This window comes from Protopterus annectens, chromosome 7.part1 (assembly GCF_019279795.1).
Source record: "Protopterus annectens isolate FY-2018-M chromosome 7.part1, PAN1.0, whole genome shotgun sequence".
Taxonomy (NCBI): Eukaryota; Metazoa; Chordata; order Ceratodontiformes; family Protopteridae; genus Protopterus; species Protopterus annectens.
In genome coordinates this window covers 258030613-258054898 of record NC_056740.1, presented here as the reverse complement: position 1 = coordinate 258054898, position 24286 = coordinate 258030613, and the positions used below count along the sequence as shown (strand labels likewise).

At 38.5% G+C, this 24286-nt stretch overlaps 1 protein-coding gene across 1 annotated transcript in view; it reads left to right on the top strand.

The window, feature by feature from the left end:
* TRPM1 (transient receptor potential cation channel subfamily M member 1) overlaps positions 1–24286 on the top strand; it is an 841064-nt gene that overhangs the window by 656542 nt on the left and 160236 nt on the right. The window contains exon 23 of the mRNA XM_044078483.1: positions 13538–13740. Coding sequence (XP_043934418.1) covers positions 13538–13740 — 203 coding nt within the window. The remainder of the gene's footprint in view (positions 1–13537; positions 13741–24286) is intronic.

Genomic DNA, 24286 nt, shown 5'->3' with positions numbered 1-24286 from the left:
CATCCCCTACTTCTCATACCTTAATCTACTTTCTGCCCTTAACTTACTCTTCTCACTAGCTCTCTCTGATCTTCCTTGACTACTCTTTCTACTGTCTTCTAAAATCCATTAACCAAATTGCCTCAGAGAAACTTTCTATTGTAATTGTCTTGCCTTCATGCAACTACAGCATGATAAAACTGGGTTTTTGTAACCACTTACCTCAAAAACTATACTCATCTTAATGACATATTTATTTTTATACATCTTGAAATAGTTATGCTATATTCCTGATTATTGACACTGTATAACATTGTATTGCTACTTAATGCCTTGTAATAATCCTGTAACATTGCTGTTTAATGCTAATTTCTAATGAAAATTGTATAATATGTTGAAGCTTTTCTCCCTGGGCCTCTACTGAAAATGGGTTCTTCAGCTCAGTTGGACAATCCCGGTCAACAAATGTAAAATAAATAAAATGTCATTTTACAGCTTCTTCCGATTTCTCTCATTCACTGCTATTGCAACTGTCTTATCTGTAGTCAGGTACATCCTATGTCCCTTCAGTTTTGTATTCCATTCTCCTATCGTTTGCTGAAATTTTTTCTCAGAATCTGCTTCTAATGCCACATCATCTGCAAACAGCACCTTTAATTATCCTCTCCCACCTGTTTGCTAAAGTAGTCCATCACCAGTATGAACAGCAGTGGGCGCAGAGCAGAACCCTGAAGCACCCCCACTCCCACTGGGAATCGGTATGTGAAACCAAACACTGTTCAGACTTGTGTCATTCGTATGTCCTTGTACATAGTTCACACTAATTTTAACACTGTTTCCAGGACTTTGAACAATCATAGGACTGCCCAAATCAGCTTTCTTTGGGACCTTTCTCCATATCAAGGAATGCTAAGTTGAACTGTTCCTCATCTTTAGCTTCTTCTCCACTGTCTTTCTCATTGCAAATATCGGGTTAGAGACATCCCCAGTAATTCAAAAGCAACCCAAGACTGTGATAAATACACCTTTATAAAACATAAAAATAAAATGAGTATTAAACACCCTATCAATACATTGAAAAGTCATGCTTCTTAAAAATAACAATCGACATTAACATGTTTTAGAAAGACAAACAAAAAAATGAACATTAAGAAACATCTCCCTCAGACACCAAATCCAACTGTCAAAATGCATAGTCACTATGCATACCAAAAAATGTAGTCAGTCCATAAAAACAAACAATTATATACAATTAATATGGTATAAAAAATAATAAACCAGTTTAATGTTATAGTGAATGCAATTAGATACTATGATGTTGTAGTTTCATCAAGTTTCTAACTGACAACATCCTGTTCAGTCTCAGATAGTTATTATCATTTAATCTAAGTTGTCACTATAATTCCTTAAACTCCAGCAATTCACTCCGCGGTCCTCCAATGGGTTCATTTCAACTTTAGTTTCACCAAAAAATGGAAAAGAATGTAACCTGCAGGTGTCAATGTGTTTACAAAGGGTGTTGTTTAGATTAACTTGCCCAGTATCGTAAACCTGCTACCTGAGCCTCCTCTCAGTCTTAACAATATAGAAACATGAATATTGTTGGCACATGGCACTATAAATAATACCCCTGGTATTACAAGAAAAGTAACGTCTTGCTTGAATACACTTTCTATTAATGTCTACATTGTCACCAGTCAATAAATGTCTACACTATGGACAGCACCCACATTTAAAGGTGCCTCGTGGCTTATGATTAGTGACCGCATAACTGAATTCTGATTCTCAAAATAGTGTTTAAAACTCTTACACCTTCTATATAGATAAGGTTGAAATGAACCCACAGGGAGGACAAAATTTGGTGTCTGAGGGAAAGGTTTCTTAATCTTCATTTTTCATGTTTGTCTTTTTTAAAAAATGTTAACCTCTATTGTTCTTTTTAGGAATCATGAATTTTGAATGTATTATAGGGTGTTTAACACTCTTAGCTTACTTTTTATGTTTTATACAGGTATATTTATCACAAACTTGGGTTGTTTTGAATTATTGGGGTACCTCTCATTGATTTAGTTTGTAATATGATCGTGATGATTGTATTTTAAATCTCTGATGCATGTTCACATTATTGTTTCTGATGAATTCCTCTCAGTATAAGGATAAAAGTGCTTAAACGTCACTTGCTTTAACAATAATCTGTTCTGGTTGACACTCTGTCAAGTCTCCAAGATGTTTGGTGTTCTACGAGTATGCTGGTTGCCTGGACTTTTGGTTCCTTTGTTTAGTTGTGCTGCATCCTAATTTCAATTTGAAATGAGCATCTTCCATCTTACTTTCTGCTGTTTTCATATTCATTTAGCAGTTACCCTCCTCATAATGTTTATGCAGTGTGACAGGTTTTGACATCTCTGTACTGCCCACAGTTATGAGTGTCCCCTTTGTTTTTGTACACTGGCACTAGGATGCTTATTCTCCAGTCATCTGGGATACACTTTTTCTCCATACGGCTATAAGTACCCTCGGGAGCCTTTCTCCCCTGCCTCACCCAACATCTTGAACATATCATGACCTTATTTGGGCCTGCTGCTTTCCCTGACTACATTTTCTTAGTGCTGTTCTAATTTCTTCTAGGGTGGTCTCCCTCTTCCTTCAGAGGCTGTGACAGGGGAAGTACAGATTCTGTGGAGTTTCCTTCATTAAGAGGCTGCTAAAACTACTCTTACCATCTGGCTTTGATGTCTTGTGCACAGGTGAGCAAGTTGTTGCTGGCATCCCTTATAAATAGTGTCTGATGACTATCTTCTTTATTTTTTGTCTTTGTCTTGAAACCAGAAAGAGTTGATTTATGCTATCTAGTGAGTCACACTACAGAAGCTGGTAGAGTGCCTCTGATGCACTGATTTTGCTGTTGCTGTTTTAGCCTCTTTGGTAGAAAACCAGCATTCCTTCTTAATCTGATTTGTCTTCCCTATTTCCCCCTTTTTATTCCATTCCTTCTTTCTTTTGATAACTTCCTTGACTTCTAGATTCCATCACTAGCTTTCCTTATGTACCTTATTTCCATATCTGACAGAGCTGCATATCTGTTCTATAGTCTTTATACATGCTGTTTTGATATGTTGCCTTTCGTTTTCAACTCCAGCTATTTTCTATCTTTCCTGATGTGATAGACCCCTGAGTATTTCCTTGAACTCTTGTGCTTTCACTCCAGTGAACTTTCTGGTCTAAAATCCAGACTCTATTGGCCATAGACCCTTCTCTGATCACTGCTAGAAGCTGATTGTGGCCATCAGTGGTTTATACTGTCTCAAAGGAGACAGCTTTCCAATATCTGATTCTACCCCAAGGCTCTTTCCTTACTAGGGAGATGTCTGTCTGAGTTGCATGTTGTTGTATGTGATCTTGTGATTATCTGCCTTACTGACCCATGTGTTGGCCATTTATCTAAAGTGGCCTCTTCTTCTTTATTCCGGTATCCCAAGCCATCTAGACTAAGGCAGTCCTCATATCCTGTTCTCTTTGTCCTGATATGATCGTGCAGATCCTCCCAATATCAGCACCAATGAATGTTGTCCTGCTCTAACACATAAAGCATCACTGTAAATAAAGTGATAGACGCCAGTACAATTGCAGGATTAACAATGCAGAAGATAGATGTAACAGTATTCTGTAAGACAGGGAGTAATGAACCAAAGATTTTATTAAAACAAAATAAAGTTAGGGGGTACAGTTTGACATAATAGTTAAGGTTTTTATCTCAACGATACAAGGCATAGGGTTTGATTCTGACTTCTGATTATTAGATAGACCTGTAACAGTCTGCAGACTAATAACCCAGTATTTACCTATGAACTATGAAAACCAATAAGCACTATGTGATCACAGTCTCTGTCTGTCTGTAACAACATGTGTATCATTTTATGTTTTCAGTCCTACAATGTAAGTTTCCTAGTGCCAATAATACACTTCACAAAATTAATTTGGCATTTCTATTGAGGGAATATTTTGAATGTACAATATCAGACTTTGCTTTGCTTTAAATGAAATTGTTCTGAAATGTTCGACTACCATGTTGTTTCTATATATTCTACATCATCCTTTGTTACATCTAAAAACAATATAATCCAAAAGGCTCCAAATCCAAAACTAATTTAAAGTGGTCACGAGCAGCAACTATTTTATTTGGTAAACCAATTAAAACCAAAACAAATAAATTACATATATATGAAGCCCTTTCATCCCTTATTAAAACTTCATCAGAATATAAAAACAGTTATGTTTTATACACACATCCATGAGCAATGACAAAACTTCCTTTGATGTTTCAAAAGGGAGTGTCTCCAACCATTCCTAGGCAAAGTAGTATCACGCTTAATATATATGTAATTTATTTGTTTTGGTTTTAATTGGTTTACCAAATAAAATAGTTGCTGTTTGCGACCTTCTGCATTGGATTTTCTTTGGATCTAAAAACAATGATTGACTCAATGTTTCTGTCTTGGCCTATAAATATCAGAGGTTATAAAGAACTAATTACTACTTAAAAGTACTGATCTGTAAAATAACTTTCATTTTCTTAGTTCCAAAGAATTACACCCCTAAACTTGATGCCACGGTTTAGCATTTAAAATAAACGCAAGTCTTTTAAATGGCAAATTACCATGGTGTTTTAACCACAGCTCCAGTTTGTAATTAATATCATGTTACATTGTTACACTGTGTCAGCATATATCTCAAATGTGCTTTATTACGAGGAAGGTACCTTATTTGGGGTCTTAAAAAGTTCATGTTCCTCAAAGTTCCTTGAAGTTTCATAGTTTCATAGTTTAGTACTAGGCTATCTGCCTAAGGGCATTTATAAGCCTAGCCATAGTGGATGTGGCTTTCACCACTCCATGTAATGGTACAAAAGTATAGATTTAGTTTACTGTGCCTCTGTCTAGTAGTAACACAGAGATGACCCCCGGGGTAAACCTATGATCTCCCATCCACTTGTCAAGATTTCTCTTGAAGAGAGTCAGTGAGGGGCTCTGCCTAACATGAAGTGGGATCCTGTTCCAGAGTGTGGGAAGCCTCTGAGTTATGAATCTGTCCCTCCAACATGTCCTATTCATATTTGTGCTGAGGTTTAGATCTTTAGCTCTCGTGGTTCTGATGGATTTGGATTTTTTGAGATGGAGCATGTCCATCAATTCCTGATTGGACATGGCCTTGTACGTAAGGCATAGATCACCTCTGAGTAGGTGGTGTGCTACTGAATAGAGCTGGAGTTTCTTTAGTCTGGCAGCATTATGACATATGTTGGAGACCCTTGATCCTCTTGGTGAGGTACTTTTGGGATCTCTCCAGCTGCTGCAGGTGCCGGGTGAGGTACATACCAAATGGAGCATTGTACTCAATCATGGGCCTGATAATGGAGGAGTATAGGGGTACAATGACCTCCTTTGATCTGGATGTGAATCCCTTCATGATAAGGTGGGCAAGGTAGAAGGTCTTTCTAACCACTTTGGCAACGTGGGTGTCGAATGAGAGGTCACTGTCAACTTGGGTCCCCAGGTCTCTGATTACTTTTTCCGTACTCAATGGGTTACTGCCTATGTGATAATTTGTGGGTACTTTGTTTTTCCCAAAGTGGATGACTATACATTTTTTGGCATTTAGTTTAAGGCCATGACTTCGGCACCAGTTGTCTGTCTCAGTAAGGCCTTTCTGTAGGATGCATGTGTCAGCTGGTGTATTGACTATGGTGCCTAGTTTGCAGTCATCTGCAAACTTTGTCAGCCACAACCCTCCCGTGTTTGCTTTCACATCTGAGAAATAAATGCTGAACAATAGGGGTCCCAGGACAGAGCCCTGTGGGACACCACTTGTGACTGGCTTTGAGTCTGACATAGCTCCAGCAATTTTGACTTTATGGGTTCTGTCCTTTAGCCAGTTTGCAACCCATCTTGTGACATATGGGTTTACATTTAAGCTGTTGAGCTTGTCTATGATGCCTGAGTGGGGTATTGTGTCGAAGGCTTTAGCCAAGTCCAGGTAGGCTGTATGGACTGCTTTGCCCTCATCAATGGCTCTAGTGACTGTTTCAAAAAAGTCAACCAGGTTCAAAAGGCAGGATCTGCCCTTTACAAAGCCGAACTGGGTAGGATCAAGTGTCTGTAGGTCCCCGATGTCTCTGTTTATGAGTTCCATAATGATTCTTTCCATAGCTTTGCAGACCAGGCTGGTTAAGCTTATGGGGCGGTAGTTTCCAGGGTCTGTAGAGGAGCCTCCTTTGTGGAATGGGACCACTGTTGCTGTACACCAGTGTACAGGTACATATCCTGTAGTAAGGCTAAGGTTAAACAGCATTTTTATGTGCGGGTTTAGCTCCTCTTGGAGATTACGTAGCACGCAACCTGGGATACCGTCAGGTCCCATAGATGCTGTGTTTTTAGCTTTGCTGAGAGCGGCTCTCACCTGGACATCTGAGATGACAGGGAGGTTACATTCAGCTGGGATAACTATTTCTTCTTTTGGGGGTGAGGGAGGGGAGAAGTTTGCACTGAACCTGTCTGCCAGTATGTTGGCAATATCTGTGGGTTCAGTGTATTTTTTGTCGTTATGAACTAACTCTGAGCATATCTGAGGGTTTCCGCCCAGGTTTCTAACATAGCTGAAGAAGGCCTTATGGTTATCTTTAGTGTCCTTAGCGATTTTTCTCTCAAAGTTGGCCTTGGATGTTTTTATGAGTGAACGTAGTTTTTTGCTAGTGCTGGTCAGAGATGCCTTCCCTTTATGGGATTTTGCTCTGTCTTGCAGTAGCTTCCTTCTTTTGTTATACAGTTTGTTTATGGCAGAGTTCCACATTGAAATTCAGTGTTAGAAATTTTTTTAAGTGAAATCCATGGTAAATAGAAATTAATAATTTCAATTCATTAAAAGATTTTCTTTATAAGTAAAACCAGCATATTTAAACATCCTATGGCCTTCCTAGTTGAAATAGTAAGTCATTGGTATGTGTTCCACATTTTGCCCATTTGTTCAGCATTATGAGGGCTAGTGTTCCTCATTTTGGAGATGGAAGGTTGAGAGCTATATGTGTGAGTACAACAAGCTCTAAACTATGAGTAGGCTAGCCAGGAGCTTACATCCTGCTACATTTGCCAGGTACTTATAGGTGTCTACTATATTATCTAAGGTATTTTTAAAGCTTAATGTAGAACTCATTGATGTTCGATTAACAGATAAATCATTCCAAACTGCAATAGCATTTATGCAAAAAAAGCCATGATTTAAATTCTGGTGAACATTATTAAGAAGTAATCCTTGATTTCTAGTGCCATATAAATGCTTAGGTTTATAGCCATCAAGACTAATTTTTATGTTCAGAAATTACCATTTCGTATATGAAGGATACATCATGTCTAAAATGCCAGGAGTAAAGAAAATGCAATTTAAATTTTGATAGATGTTTCTGATATGCTAGATTATGAAGTTCGCAGCTATGTTTCATTTAAAACGTGCGTATATGTTCAGTTTGAGTAAGCTATTGAAATGGGTATCTTCAAAGGGTAGTACTGTAGTTAATAATCCACCTAATCAAGGCTTTACAATGTGGGGACAAGACTGCTTCACATCTTGGGGAAATAGTATTAAAAGCTGTTTGAATTTTGTAGTAACCTCTTCTGTTGATTATGTTTCTACTGGCTCTTTAGTCTAGATTACAGTCATAGTACCCAAATCTCTATAAATTGTAACTTGAGCCAAAAAAAAAAAAAACAATCATTACCAGCATAAGGGTATATATTATTCTTATCACAGCAAAGCATTACAGAGCTTTTTTAGTGTCAAAGATGATATTGTTTGTAGATATCTGTTCAGGCAGTTTGTCCATATGGTTCTGACAGATCTCTTGGTCTGTTATTCATGTACGTACAGTGCTCAACTTAGCATGGGTGAATCTGGCACACCAGATGGTGTTATTACCTTTAATACAACTGCCTAAATAGATTGAGAAAAGGCCCTATACAGACCTCTGTAGAACTCCACTTATTCTTTGGTCCTGCAAGATTTTGAATCGATTCTGAATATAATCTACTAGCTCTCCATCTAAAATCAACAGACTGAGTTACAAAGGCATGTAAGGCCTTCCATCACACCAATATGTGTGATAATATCAAAGATCATAGATAAGTCCAAATAAATATAATAAACTGGAGGTGTCTCGTAAATAGCACCATTAACATAAGTGCAAATCTGAAATGTAAAACTGAAAGAGGTTAGAAAGGCATGAATGATCTGAAAAAGTAATTCTGCTAATATTGGATTTTAGATAACTGACTAATGGTATCATTCTTAAATGAGTACATTTTCTATGTATTTTGAATAACTGAAGTTGGCTTTGCTGGCTGATGGTTTGAAAACTGCTGTTTCTTCCCAAGAGAATGAAATTAAAAGTCATGAGGAAAAAATGTATAATACTCAAAGATGACAATGGAAAATGGTCTTGATTTCTTTATTATTACTGTACATAGACTATTACAACTTATAGTGTTATGAATAAATAACCTTGTGAAAAAATTATAAATGCCTCTTTCCATTATGGAGAAACATATACTTGGTTACTGGTCTTTTGAATCAGATAAGTCAAGACTGGAAGTAATTCAATTTTTAACTTATTGAAAAGAAATCCAGAATTATGATTAGATCCAACATTACAATATGGCTTAATTATGATCAGAGCCTCTTTTATATATACTTCTCAAATTGAATGTTCTCCTGTTCATCTTGTATTAGGGAAGAGGTATTTTAGATGAAGTATAGTTAAAGATCGCTAAAAGTATCTGTCAACTCATTGCTGCAAGTTGCCCTCATATTAATTGCTAGCAAGTAAGGCTAGGTATTTTTTAAGAACCTTGTTACAGCGTGAGCTGTGAGACTAAAAAGCCCAGGAGTAATATGAACAGTCCAACCAGCTTGAATTCTTAAGAGATTTTTGCTATATCCTACAGCTTTCTGAATGCATTTGAACTAAGTACTAATGATTTTGTTTTCATTTCAGTCATATATAGCTTATAAATTTCCAGTGATGTCTGTATTATACATTTTTTGTATTTTTCATGATTCCACCATGAAGGTGTCAGTTTATGAGTCTTGATTCGACCTTGGATAGGTACATATCAATCAGGGAAGGAACGGATGTATATTGTAAAACAGCCTCCAAAAGTGATATACATTCTTCTACTATCACTCCTTTAATTCTGCACAGATTGAGACATGCTGTTCAGGATAATAACTTTATTTACTAATTAGCTTATTATTAATAATAAAAATAAGAAGCAAACCTCCAGTGCTAAACTTATCATCGTTTGTATTCATAACTATGTTAGTATCTTTAATGTGTTCATTCACTGTATATAATGTATACATTTAAGGCTATTGGGATAGAGTTTTTTAACATGTAACTCCATGTTATTAACTATACTGTGCTCACTCAGTATATACAATGTACATATTTTAATGTATTAAGCATATAAGTCTTCTGTGTTTGATTCTTATGTATAATTGTGTTAAATCTCTTAAAAACGTTTCTTATTTGTTTGTACCATATGCTTACTGTTAATGTTATGGCACCTCTATGCCTAGGTCATGGCTGAAAAGGGTCTTAGGACTAGTCTACCTACCTGTTTACCAAATAATCACTAAATAAAATAAATATTAGTTTCACTAGTCACAACATTTGGTCTGATATTCTAAATGAAGGATAAACTGACACAAAAAGAACAGCCAAGACAATATCAAGAGTTTTAGACTTTCTTGTAGGATAGTTCTCATATTGCTTATAACCTTCTTGGATAATTCTCTCTAACAGGTCTTTGTCATATTTTGTATATATGTCCCTTGGGATATTTGGATAATTCAGATTGCCTTTTAAACATGACAAATGGTCAGCTAAACTCTGTTTGATCTATATTACAAAGCTAGGGTTAAGTTGTAATCCTAACTATAAAAATAATTTATGATATATTACAGTTACCCCTCCATTAACTGGGAAAACTACTCATGTACCAACACACTTGCCCAGCATTTCCTGGAATTCATTCATTTCAATGCCCTGGACCAGCTCATTCTTACCTCACTAGAGGTAGCAACATCCTTGACCTAGTCATAACTAACATAGGCGACCGTTGCTCTACATCAATAGTCAACTCCTCCCTGGTTAGATCCGACCACAAACTAATCACCTTGGAAATCCACATCCCTCCCACCCATCCCACCCCCTCACAAAGGTAACCACCATGAAAAACTTCTCCAAAGCTAACTTTGGGCTCCTAAAAACAGAGGGGGCTAACTTCACAGCACCTATGCAAATGGAGAATAGTTGCATGACCACCGAATCCCACACCAATGCACTGTACAAACATGTACACAAATGCATGGATCTCACCATACCCAATAGAACCTAGATGCTCTCCTCCAAAAAAAGGAAGCCAATCTGGTGGTCCCCTACCATAAACAAACTCTACAACAGGAAACTGATGCAGAATAAGGTGAAGTCCCAAGACTGGAAAAACTCCCTTATCAGCCTCAACAAAAAGGTGAGAGCCCTCATTAAATTCTCTAAAGCTAGCTATGAAAACAGAATTGCAGCAGATAGTAAAGACAACCACAAGGCCTTCTATAGTTATGTAAAGAATCTCCATGGCAATACCCAGATTTGCTTGGGCCTATTGTACAATGGCACCTCCTATACCTTGCCAACAGATATTGCCGGGTGTATATCATAAGTCCGAATGCGCAAATCTCCGAACGCCGAAACTTCGAATTGGGAAGTTCGAAGTCTAAAAATAACGAAGCCGTGGAACATCTAATTCTTCCCGAGGGAAAGAATTCGGTGGGCCATTTCCATGGCTTTGCTATTTCCTCTGCTGTGGTGTGATCTCAGAGTTGATATATTTAAGTAGGGGGTGTGAGAGGCAAAGCCCTCCACATTAGAAACAGTATGTAGTGCTCGTGTGTTTCCGTGTTTTGTACTGGAACAGCAATCGCTATTCTGAGTGTTCAGAGTTATCAGTTTTCGAACTTCTGGGTTTGATATTTACATAGTCGAAGTTTTGACACTTCGACTATGTGATATAGACCCGATATTGCCAAAATACTGGACGGCAGATTCAGTGCCAACTTTACCCCTTTCTCCCCCACCAAAGGACCAATCACAATACAAGTAGATTGCCAGGCACCCAGTATTACTGCTGCACAGGTTAAAACAGCACTGTCCAAGGCCAAGAATACAGCTTCTATGGGACATGACAATATCCCTGGCTGTGTTTTACATGAACTACAGAGTGAACTGGTACCTCACCTGTGTGCCCTGTTCAATCACAGCCTCACCTCAGGCTTTGTCCCTACTGAATGGTGCACTGCTACAGTCATCCCTCTCCACAAAGAAGGAGTGACTACAGACCCTGGGAACTATCGCCCCATTAGCCTGACAAGTTTGATATGCAAAGCTATGGAACGCATCATCATGGACCTAATAAACAAGGATATAGGGAATCTCCAAACTCTGGATCCCACACACTTTGGTTTTGTGAAGGGTAAGTCATGCCTGCTCAACCTGGTTGACTTATTTGAGTCAATCACCAGAGCTGTGGACGAAGGCAAACTGATTCATACAGCCCACCTTGATCAGGCCAAGGCCTTTGATGCCATTCCCCACTCAGGAATCATAGAAAAACTCACTAAGCTAGGCATCAACACCTATATCACTAGGTGGGTTGCAAACTGGCTCACAGATAGAACCCACAGTGTGAAAGTAGCTGACTCCAAGTCAGACTGCCGTCCAGTCACGAGTGGAGTCCCACAGGGTTCGGCCCTGGGTCCTCTCCTGTTTGGTATATACTTCACTGAAGTCTAGGCCAACACAAAGGGACTCTGGCTGACAAAGTTTACAAATGATTGCTAGTTGGCAGCCATAATTAACTCCCCAAGTGATGTTGACATCCTACAGAAAGGCTTCACTGAGACCAATGACTGGTGTCAGAACCATGACCTTAAGCTCAATGCCAAAAAATGTGTCATCATCCCCTTTGGGAAAAACCCGGTTCCCATGAATTACCACATCGATGGTAGTCCGCTGAACACAGAAGGCGTCATAAGAGATCTGGGAATACAGGTTGACAGCAATTTCTCTTTTGACCACCACATTACCACTGTGGTCAGAAAGTCCTTCTATGTGGCACATCTCATTACTAAGGGTTTTGCATCCAGGAAGAAAGAGGTCATTGTGTCCCTCTACTCTTCCCTCATTAGGCCAATCATCGAGTACAATGTCTCATTTGGTATGTACCTCACTAGACATTGCAACAACTGGAGAGGCCACAAAACTACCTCACAAAGAGGATCCTAGGACTTAAACACTTGTCCTATATGAACAGACTCAAAAATTCCAACTATTCCCTGTCTCATATCAGTACTTAGAGGTGATCTCTGCTTGACTTACAAAGCCATGTATGACCCAGCTCTGTTAGAAATGCTACATCTAAAGAAATCCCAATCCCTCCACACTACACACTCCAGAGACCTCAACCTCATTACCACAATCAACAGTACAAGCTGGAGGGACAGGTTCATAACCCAGAGACTGCCCATGCTATGGGATAGACTTCCCATTCATGTCAAGTGGAGAGCCTCATTGGCTCTCTTCAAGAGAAATCTTGATGAGTGGATGGGAAATAGAAAATTCACCCAGGGATCGCGCCAGTGACCCTACTCAACAGAGGCACTGGGAACTAAGGTCAGGTGGCACAATGCTGGGGTAATCCTATGGGCTAGGCTTGTAAAGGTTCCAGGGCCATTAGCCTAGTACACACTCATGAACCTATGAACCTATATTTGCTTCCAATATTTCAGCACCCAGGCAAGTGAAATTTAAATATAATTGAATGGTATTGCTGACCAGAACCAAAATACCACCCTGTCTTATTAGTTCTAGATTTATGAAAGCACATGAAGTCAGGGAATGAAGACACTGAAGATTAGCTTTAACCCACAATTCAGTTTTAACTGTGATGTCAACACCACTGGTTGTAAAGAAGAAATTAATCACAGCCCATTTGTTAGTAATACTTCTGGCATTTGGTAAAGTATAAGAACAACTATCAGTTGGTGTGAAACAGCTATAGTTGGGCCATGGCCACCAACAATTCTTATTAATTTTTGCACTCATCAGCATTTCTGACTAATGGCTAACATGTTATTTATCATAGTGAAGTATTTACTCTGTCCCTTCCAAATGACGTTAACTATAACATAGTTTTAAATGTCTAGTACTTTTTATTTAAGGGAAGCTTCTAGCAAGAGCTAAGCATTCAAGACTGTAGTCCTGCAAGGATAATTTTGAATCATACCTCTGATATTTTATTTCCCACTGTTTTATTCATTTCGTACCGTAATTTCAGGAAATGTGTTCTAAAGCATTATGCCTCAGTATATCTAATGTCATCAATCTGCTGATTTTTCTTGCTCATGTTTGTTGAATCATTGGATGACACACTGACAAATGCCAACTTTCTTCCAGCAACACCTTCTTTGAAGTAAAATCTATTTCAAACCAAGTGTGGAAGTTCCAGCGTTACCAGCTGATCATGACTTTTCACGACCGACCTGTACTTCCTCCACCTCTGATCATCTTTAGCCACCTGTACATACTTATAAAGAGTATCTGCTGCCGCTGTAAAAAACAACAGGAAGTTGATCAAGATGAGCGAGACAGAGGGCTGAGTAAGTACAGTATCACACATCATTCAGTCTTTAAAAGGAAAACTGAGAAGGATCAGGTATACATTTATGTGTCATCGTTCAGCATTGCATGACCAGTTTCCCACTGTTGGACACTTTGCTACCCTCTATAGAGAAATAAATATTGCTGATTCTAAAAGGGACTGTGACCTGTGTACCACCAATATGGAAGTTGTGCCTCCGCATCAGTAATCTCTAAACACATTAAGTGATTGCACAAACTCTGAGAAAAATGGATAAATATACTTCCCTTTTATCCAAGATCACATGACATCAGAGTCATAACATAACTTTATCTTTCGTAAATCAAAATAGATCCAAATATCTACAGTTTGCAGTGCCACCAAATAAATTCTGAAAACATACTAGAGTCCTCATCTGGATCATTCTACTGTTATTGATTCATTGATGTACCCCTACAGATGGGGGTATTCCCATTAGTGACGAAGAATATTCTCATGAATTTCTATATTCAGTATCTCCATTGCCCAATCATCTTATCATACAAAAGTAGCTATTCTGACTAAGTATGAGCTCAGGAAGAAACAAACTCCTTTGCTCACAGATTTTTTTTTTTTAGTAGAGCCCATTGCTATATGTCTGAGACATACTATATTCTGTTAATTGCTTTCTGTATGTCCTTCATCCAAGTCTGGCATACCTGGCTTTGTTTGTTCATCTTTATGTTGATTAGCCAGTAATTATGCTGGACAATAAAGTTAAAAACACCATTGGTGAGCTGCTGATTTATATGTATTTCATTGTTAATGAAATGCCCTTATGGCAATGATAGCCCTTTTTCAGGGTAGATCCAATATTTAGTAATATATGTAGATACTGTAGTAGCAAAATATATTTCTGAGAGCTGGGTATATTTATTATTCATTTATATTCTATAGCATTGTTTGTCTAGTTCTCCTCCCCTTTGCAATCAAGTCTCAAACCCCAAAGACAAATTGTTAGCTGCAGACCCTATATTATACTTCATCTAGCAGGGATGATCTTCCAGAGAGACAGAGAGAGAGATGTGACAACATGAGACATCCATATGGAACAAGAACAGTTTACTGTAGCTACGTAAAAAGGCCCAAATAGCTAACCCTTAAGGAATTTTGGTTTGTCGTCTATGTTTTATTTTAATGCTGACAGGCAAACAGAGCTATACGATGTTTTATCAAGTGCGATGATTATTTCTTTTCATTTGACTTCACCATATTGTATGTCTTTTGTGGTGTGTGTGAATATATATATATATATATATATATATATATATGTGTGTGTGTGTGTGTGTGTGTGTGTGTGTGTGTGTGTGTGTGTGTGTGTGTGTGTGTGTGTGTGTGTGTGTGTGTGTGTGTATACATATATATATATATATATATATATATATATATATATGTATATATGGATTCACTTTAGAAGCTTGAAATACTGAAATATTGAAATTCAGTATTTTGAGCCCATAAAGTGGAATCCTGAGAACAGCGGAAGCTCAGAAGTGCTAAATTCAAAACCTCGATTACCGGTGGTTTTGAATTTTGTGCTTCTGAGGTTTCACTGTGGTTATGGACTCAGGTAAGTGTGTGTGTGTGTGTGTGTGTGTGTGTGTGTGTGTGTGTGTGTGTGTGTGTGTGTGTGTGTGTGTGTGTGTTAAAGGTTTTGGGTAGGGGCTGTGGTGTGTGTCAGTGTGTTTTGTTGCTGTGATGTGTGTGTGTGTGTGTGTGTGTGTGTGTGTGTGTGTGTGTGTGTGTGTGTGTGTGTGTGTGTGTGTGTCTGTGTGTGTGCGCGAAGAAAATGTAGCTTGTGTGGTGGTGTTTTGTGTGTGTTTGTGTGTAGTGCGACCTCTGAGTGAGTATATTTAAGTAGGGGGGTGTGGCATGCTTTTATGTAGTAGAGAGATTGTGTTTGTGTGTGGGGAGGATGGTGTGTGTCTGTGTGTGTGTGTGTGTGTGTGTGTGTGTGTGTGTGTGTGTGTGTCCAGTAGAAGCGCGAAATTCAAAATCTCTGGTGTGCGAGATTTTGAATTTCGCAGTTCTGAGTTTTCATGGTTTCAAAAATTCGACTTTATAGCTTCGAAATACTGAATTTTGATATTTCGTATTTCGTGGATATAAAGTGAATCCATATATGTGTGTGTGTATATATATATATATATATATATATATATATATATATATACACACACACACACACACACACACACACACACACACACACACACATGGTTCCCTGTTGAAATGTGGGCACTTGAAATGCTGAGTGCCAAAAAGCTGAAAAAATAGACCGAAAACAGAGGAGAGATCGAATCTTGAAAAATTGCTCTTCTCCTTAAAACTACTTTTTGCAGGGAGGGCAAGCCCCCACTGCACTCCCACACCCCTCAACTTACATATACCAACTCAGAGATTTTCATACTTTGGAGAGAATGGAACGTTTCCAAGAAACTGCATCTCAGACTTAGTATGGACAAGTACAATCTTTCACCCATTCAGTCTCTATGTTTCAGGACTTGCTGTAATATGTCCTGACATTTCACTGGTTATGCCCACACACACATGCATGGCCACATGTGTACACACAGATGCACAGATATACATTTGTCACATCTGTGTGATATAAATCCCTGTGTCATTCCCATCAGGAAACAGCAAGACAGAGAGAGAACATCATTCGTATGTAATATTTTTTCAGTCATTAATTTTCCAGCAGAATTTTTCTAATAATGAAATTGCTGTATTTGGCTACCTTTTCATTTTCTTTCACACTGGAACAAGACTGCTGTGTTTGCAGAAATACCTTTTAGACTCTTTCCAACAACCATTAAATGCCTCACATTCCATTATGACTGCCTAATGAATGCTGTCTGTCATGTTAAAAAATTATCAAAAAAGGTTTATTGTCTCTTGAAACTTCTATTTGTTACTTTCTTCCTGTCTGTATTCCCTTATACCAGCCACTATCCCTTTTTACTGCATGATGCCAATACTATCCATGCAAAAGGACATTGACCCCACAGCCAATGCATAGAACTACTCTGAGACAACACTTGGTATAAGCCTTGCCTCCATAGGAAACCTGATTTCTCCACAATGTGAATGGCCAAGCAGCTATTTAAAGTTGTCTAAAAAATACAAAACCCTGTGCTAGAAACCAAATTTCTCCTCACTGTTTCATCAAATGGCCTTCAGTCAAATGGTCTGTGAAGTTATTAGTAGAACGAGTAGCACGGAAGATATAAAATTTCCACAAAACTCTAACTGGCCTTAAAGGAAACAAGCTAAAGATAGAGTAAGTGCTTTCACGGCTACATGCCTCTTCATCGGACTATAATTTATTGAAACACTTGCATTTTAAATAAAGCAAATAAAAACAATGCAACCAATAAGGCCGTATCACATCACAAAGACATTAAGCATTTCATCCAATAAAACATGAAAGAACAACACACACCTCCTTTCATTCATAAAAAATAGACCAATCATTTCAATGAAACTGAACTTCTAATCAAAGCAAAGAAACCAAGTATATCCACAAAAGAATTACCTATCGCCTCAGTGAAATAACAGACATGACTTAAGTATGGGTTTGAACGATATGCGCTCATTCAGTCCAGGATACTTGTCAGCTTGTAGCTCAATAACCCATTTGAGCTCACTCTTTTCTGTTCTGTTAATAAAATCACCTCCTCTAATACTATTGTCTAAAATTTCCAAGACTAAAAACTTAAAAGCATGCTCAATGCCATGTTCTATCATATGCCTTGCTAAAGCATTGCTGTCCTTACCATTCTTAATATAAATAATATGCTCTAATATTCTTTCTTTAAATGCCTGATTGGTGTTTCCTATGTAAAATGCACTACAGCATAAGCATCTAGCATAATAAACTACATTCCTGCTACTGCAATCAGCGTAAAAATCAAATTGTAATTTATATCCTGATAATGGATGTAAAATGCATAAACTCATCTGTATATATTTGCATGCATTACATATACGGCATAGAAATGTGCCCTTGTGTTGTGATGTTATGGGTGAAAAAGGCTCATGCTTCTAATAACAGAGTTGTCATCTTAGAAATTGATTATTCCTAAATGAAAATTTGGGTACAAAACCTACTACTTTCTTGATGTCCTTATCAGCCATCAATATAAGCCAATTCTAATTAATGATATCACAAACAATGTTAACATTAATGAAGTAAGTTAGTAAGACTCTGGGGCTACTACATTGTGAAGACAGATTACTATTGCTCTCAATAGGATTGCTGTTATCAGAAAAATACAGTTTAGCTGTTGTGCTTCTTAAAGACCATACTTCAGTAATTGTATCTTCGATTTATTTGATAGAATAGCCCCTGGTTAAAATCTCAAGTTTCATATTGTCAACTACTTGTAACTCTGTATCATTATTATAGAGTCTCATTGTTCTCAAAAAGTTATTCTTAAGGGCATTTCTAGACATCTGCCTAGGATGCATACTTTCTTGTCTAATATAGTGCTTTTCTTACAACGTTTCTTGTACAAAATCATATTCAGACCACCTTGTGCATTCTTATTGACCATAATGTCTAAAAAATCAACTGCATTACCTGCAAACTTATAACTGAACCTTAAAATTGAGGTAGTGCTATGCATATACTCTATAAACTCCATAAGTCTCTGTGGAGTATCATTCCAAATTAAGACTCTTACCCTATCTGTTGCTCCTTTTTTCGTAGTATGGAAGATATGTTGGAATCAGTTTTGGAAGGTGTTTTTTTCTCTAAGTCTGAATTGGAAGTTGGAGACAGGAGGAAAGTGGCTTAGAAGCACATAATTATTTTTGTCTAATAGGTTCATAGGTACTAGGCTATCTGCCCTAGGGCATTTATAAGCCTAGCCAGAGTGTGTTTGGCTTTCGCCACCCATTTTAAATTAATTTTGCTATGCCCTTTTTTCAAGGTAAAGTTGTCTTATAGGCTTCTTAATGATTTGCATTAGATTATGTTCCATTATAAAGTCATTGATAATATGTTATGAATGACTAAGCCAGTTGATGTTAAAGTCAACTAGTATTAATAAATTCCTATAAGGGAGAGATTTTAAGAAGTAGATTGATGATGTCTGCAAATTTATTTGGGCAGGTTAGAGACAGGCGCTAGGAAATGCTGGCTGGAAGTAGGAGGACTTGTTGAGATGATTGTAAACAATCGGATTATAATTGTTAAGAGGGGATACCTGACCTTTAAGATTTATGTGATCATTGTATCAATAGAAAAGTAAAGTATATCCTCCTTTTATTGAGCCTGGCACAATAGTCTAAAAATGGAACTGTGGGTGGGAAAATGGTGGCTAAATTTAGGAGTATCTTCCTTAATGAAAGTGTTCAGAGAAGGCTTATATATCTAGGTTGTGCAAAGGTAGGAAAGAGGTGAGTTGCTAATGTTTATGTTTTTTGCTACCTGCATTTAAAAGGACACTTTTAGTTTAATGGTTGTTATAAAAGAGGAAGAGTTGAGGAGAGAGGGTAGTTTGAAGTGGTATTAAAGAGTCCTTTATTTTGGTTCTATATTATCCACAAGAAACATTATACTGAGTACAGAAGTTAGCCTAAATCACCTGTAAGAAATATTATACTGAGTAGAGACGTTAGCTTAACTCTCCTATCAGAAACATTATACTGAGAAGAGAAGTAACCTTAAATCACCTGTGAGAAATGTTATACTGAGTAGAGAACTTTAAATCACCTGTGATAAACATACTGAGTAAAGAAGCTAGTTTAAATCACCAGTAAGAAATATTATACTAACAGTAGTTCACCTAAAGAAGAAACCTGGAATTCTGTGCTGTTCTGCCAATAATCTGAGGGTCTTGAGATATGGAGAATGAAGGACCTAGTGTTCAGGGAGTTCTAAAGGGAGGGAGTGCTTTTGAGCATACTCGGAGTAGATGAGATGTTGTAGTCAAATGTCATTAGGGAAGGGGATACCAAATGTCATGTAAAGTAATGGTGGGGTGAGAAGAATATTTTGATAGTGCATAAGATTAGGATTATGTAAGGAATTAGAAGGTACACTGTAATTAAGTTAACCTTTATGTATGCAGTTTGAGTGCATAATCATAAAATGCAAGTTTGGGGAAGAAGAGAATGTGTATGAAGATGTGTGGCTAGTGTATTGTGTAGTGTAGATTTGAGGTAATTCATTCTTGGATTTATGGGTGTGGGCATTACTGGTGTACTTAGCAATTGCCAGAAGGAAACATGAGTGAGAATGTAGCAGTATTTAATGATTCAGAAATAAATGGAAGGAGAACATCTGAAGTAGGCAGGAGTGCAAAAGAGAGATATAGAAATTGAATGCTTATGTCAGGCCTTCTGGAGAGCTCTGATAAAGACCTGAATTAATGTGATTAAAAGGCAAATCACCAGTATGTTTAAAACAAAACTGAGCGGTACCATTTAAATCGGCTAAATGTAGAAAAGTCAAATAGGTCTGGAATAAATGTTCAAATATAGTAAAAGTATTAATGCAACAAAAATGTATTACTATGAGTGTGAATTTATATGTATCTAGTTAAAAGAAGGGTGAGATTTAATGTTCAATAAGAGATACACAAAGGGATGAATTTGTTAGAAAATTATAAATGTTACTTGATTTGTTATTGACAGTTAGTTAATGAAGGAAGAAGGTGTGGAGTGGAGTATTTATTAGACAGAAGGAAATGTCAGCACAAACATGCAGGTATGAGTAACTACTCATACATTGATGGAGCCAGTTAAATTGAACATTAACAGTCAGTGGGGTGACTGGGAATAGTAGGGGGAGAAAAGCAAAAAGGGCAATCAAAAAGCTACTGCACATATGCACAGTAAAATGTGCTTGGCAGGTCAGTGGTGTAAGCAGAAAAAGTAAACTTTCGCAAACAGTGGATGGAAAACAGCCTATTGTGAACTGAAATTCATAGATAAACACTATGCAATCAACATGTAGACTATTACACATCTATCCAATAACTAAACTGTGATGAAAGGTGAAAGTCAAATCCTATACCTCATCTCAGTGAGGTAAACACCTTAACCATTATACCAATCACCAACACTGCTGATAGGCTGTGGATTGCAAAGTTTATGCTTGTTAGATAGCAACAACATCAGACATCAAGTATGTAAGGCATATAAGCTCCCTAATGGGGAGGGGTAGGGACACTGGAAAAATCAAGAGTAATTTAAAAAATGATAGCCAAATAACAAGGCAGGCTATAGGGACTACTGCAAGGGAAAGGAGGGAGTGAGCTACATATAAAGACTAATTTACAGAATAGTGAATATGAAAGCCAAACTATTGAATATAACCAGAAAACCAATGAACTACCTGTAACTGCAACTCACCTACTTCTAACTATCCCATTCCCCCGAACTTACATAACCCTCCCACAACACAATACTACTAAACTACATAGACCTCCCAGAACCCTGTGTCAAACCCTAAAACTACCATCCCGCTCTGAAATCACAGAGTCCCTGATCACTCTTTAGCCCTAAAACTCCTGTCCTGCTGTCTAAACCTAAATAACCCCAGTCCTCCTTAAGATTAAGATGGACCTCTTGCTCCCTAAAATTTAACTCTATCTCTCCATAATGCAAAGACTTCCCTCCCACTTCCTAAACCAAGATTCCCACATTGCACCCTAACCATAAGACTACCCACCTGCTCCGTAAACTAATGTCCTCCCTCCCCATAAACCTCATTTCCTTTCCTACTCCCTGATCCTACCCCTAAATTCTCCAGTTAGTAATTTAGCAGCATAAGTTTGTGACACATGCCAATTCACATACACTGCTAAACTGCAAACAGATGCACCCTTTGGAATAAACAAGCAGTATTCAACATACTCTGACAAAATGGTACAAATCTTATGTTCACAACAGCAGAGTCAATAAAACTTATTGAGCTTGCTCACTCTCTCTCTCTCTCTCTATATATATATATATATATATATATATATATATATATATATATATATATATAGGGGTCTATGTCAGATGATCGACTTTTCTGAAAACTTGAACGTCAAAAAAAAAAACATAAAAATCTACCTTTTTTATGTATACACACACACACACACACACACACACACACACACACACACACACACACACACACATATATATATATATATATGTATATATATATATATATATATATATATATATATATATATATATATATATATATCAAACCAAACACATAAACACACAAAAACATATTCGGAGGCTCTAAATAAAAATCTGCCTAAGCAGCAGAGACCTCCAAAGCAGACACCCAAGCAACCGCTACCCCAAAACAAAACACGTGCAACACATAGCTCACAAAGCCAGTGTGCCGAACAGTCACAGCCCTTAAGGCTAAACAACACACCTGATACACTTGTAATAGGTGACTCTATCGTCAGGCACACTGAGGTCCCGCTCACCAGGCTGAACAAGGAGAAGGTCACGGTGAGCTGCCTGATGGGTGCTAGGATCCGCCACATAACACAAGCACTCAGGTCACTCCAAGGCAAGTACAAATATGACTCAGTCATTGTCCATGCTGGTGTGAATGACCTGAGACGTACCTCCCTGGACTACATGAAAAGAGACATAGAGGAGCTCTCTGAGCATGTAGCCCAGGCCGGTATGACCCTGACCTTGAGTAGCATCTTACCCTCACCAAGAATGATGCAACAATATGAAGACAAGATGATCAATTTCAACAATTGGCTTAAGTATTGGTGTCATTCAAAGGGGATCGAATGCCTGTCAGCCTGGGATGCCATGCTCGACAAGCCACGATGCTTCGCTAGGGACGGCTTGCACCTGTCACCCCTGGGCTTTCGGATATTGGCAAAGGCTCTTGCTACTCCCATAGTGCCTTTTTTAGGCAAGGCTCAAAAGACAAGCCCACCTCCATAGGTATCAGAAGGGATAAGAAACTAAGAGTAATGCTACTCAACGCCAGAAGTCTAAACCTCAAGATGCACGCACTCGAAACTCTCCTTAGCATGGAGAACATCGATATCTGTGCAGTAACAGAAACCTGGTTCAAGGCTCCCGAGAGCACCCCAGCACTACCAGGTTATACCTCATACCATGCTTTTCGGCCCCAAAACTTGGACTGAACCACAAAAGGAGGGGGAGTATCAATATTCGCCAAAGATACCCACACCTCCAGGTTGGTGGCACAGCACGAAGCATCAGAGACTATCCATGTGCAACTAACAGTGGGTAAAACTGCCTTCCAGTTTATAGCCTGCTACAGACCACCTTCCCAAACCCAGGAACCCCACTCGGCCTTCCTGAGAACACTGGAAAATATGAAGGTCTCTCCAAACTCCATTATATTGGGCGACTTCAACTACCCAAACATAGACTGGGAGCATTACTCTAGCTCCAACACCCTAGCCCAAAGGTTCCTAGAATTTATAAACTCAAATGCTATGGAACAACTTGTTACCACTCCCACAAGAGGGGAAAACATACTGGACCTGATCATCACCAACATGGGGACTCTATGCTCCAGACCAGAAGTGTATCCCTCACTGGTAAGATCAGACCATAAACTAATCTCACTGGATATTCACATCCCGACCCCACCCCCTGCCCAGAAAACCACAGTGAAAAACTTCTCTAAAGCAAATTTCACACTCCTCAAAACCAAGGTGGAATCCTTCAAAGCCCCCGGGCCTGTGGAAAATACGGCCCAGACTGCAGAATCCTTTATAAATGCATTCTATGAACACCTTCAGGAATGCATGGATCATGCAATCCCAAATAAAACCAAGACCCAATCATCCAAAAGCAGGTGTCCTGTCTGGTGGACCCCAGCCATAAACAAACTATACAATAGAAGGAGGAAGCTACTACATGATAGAGCAAAATCCCAAAAAGGGAAGGCATCTCTGATCAGTATTATCAAAAAACTATGGGCACTCATATAATCATCTAAGGCCAGCTTCCAGAGAAAAATTGCACAGGACACTAAGGACAATCACAAGGCTTTCTTTAGTTATGTTAGGAACCTGGGTGGGAATTCCCAGATATGCTCAGAATTAGTCCAAAATGACAAAAAATACACCGAACCCACAGACATTGCCAACATCCTAGCTGACAGGTTCAGTGCAAACTCCCCCCCCCCCCCCCACCAAAAGGGCAAATATCTATCCCAGCAGAGTGCTGCCCCCCTGACATCTCAGATGCTCAGGTAGGAGCCGCCCTCTCCAAAGCAAAAAACACAGCATCAGTGGGACCAGACGGTGTCCCAGGCTGCATCCTACATGAACTCCAAAAAGAGCTAAACCCAAACATAAAACTCCTGTTCAGTCTCAGCCTCACTACAGGATATGTACCCAAAGAGTGGCATACAGCAACAGTGGTCCCTCTTCACAAAGGTGGTGCCTCAGTGGATCCTGGAAACTATCGCCCCACAAGCCTGACTAACTTGGTCTGCAAAGCTATGGAAAGGATCATCATGGACCTCATGAATAAAGATATTGGGGACCTACAGACAC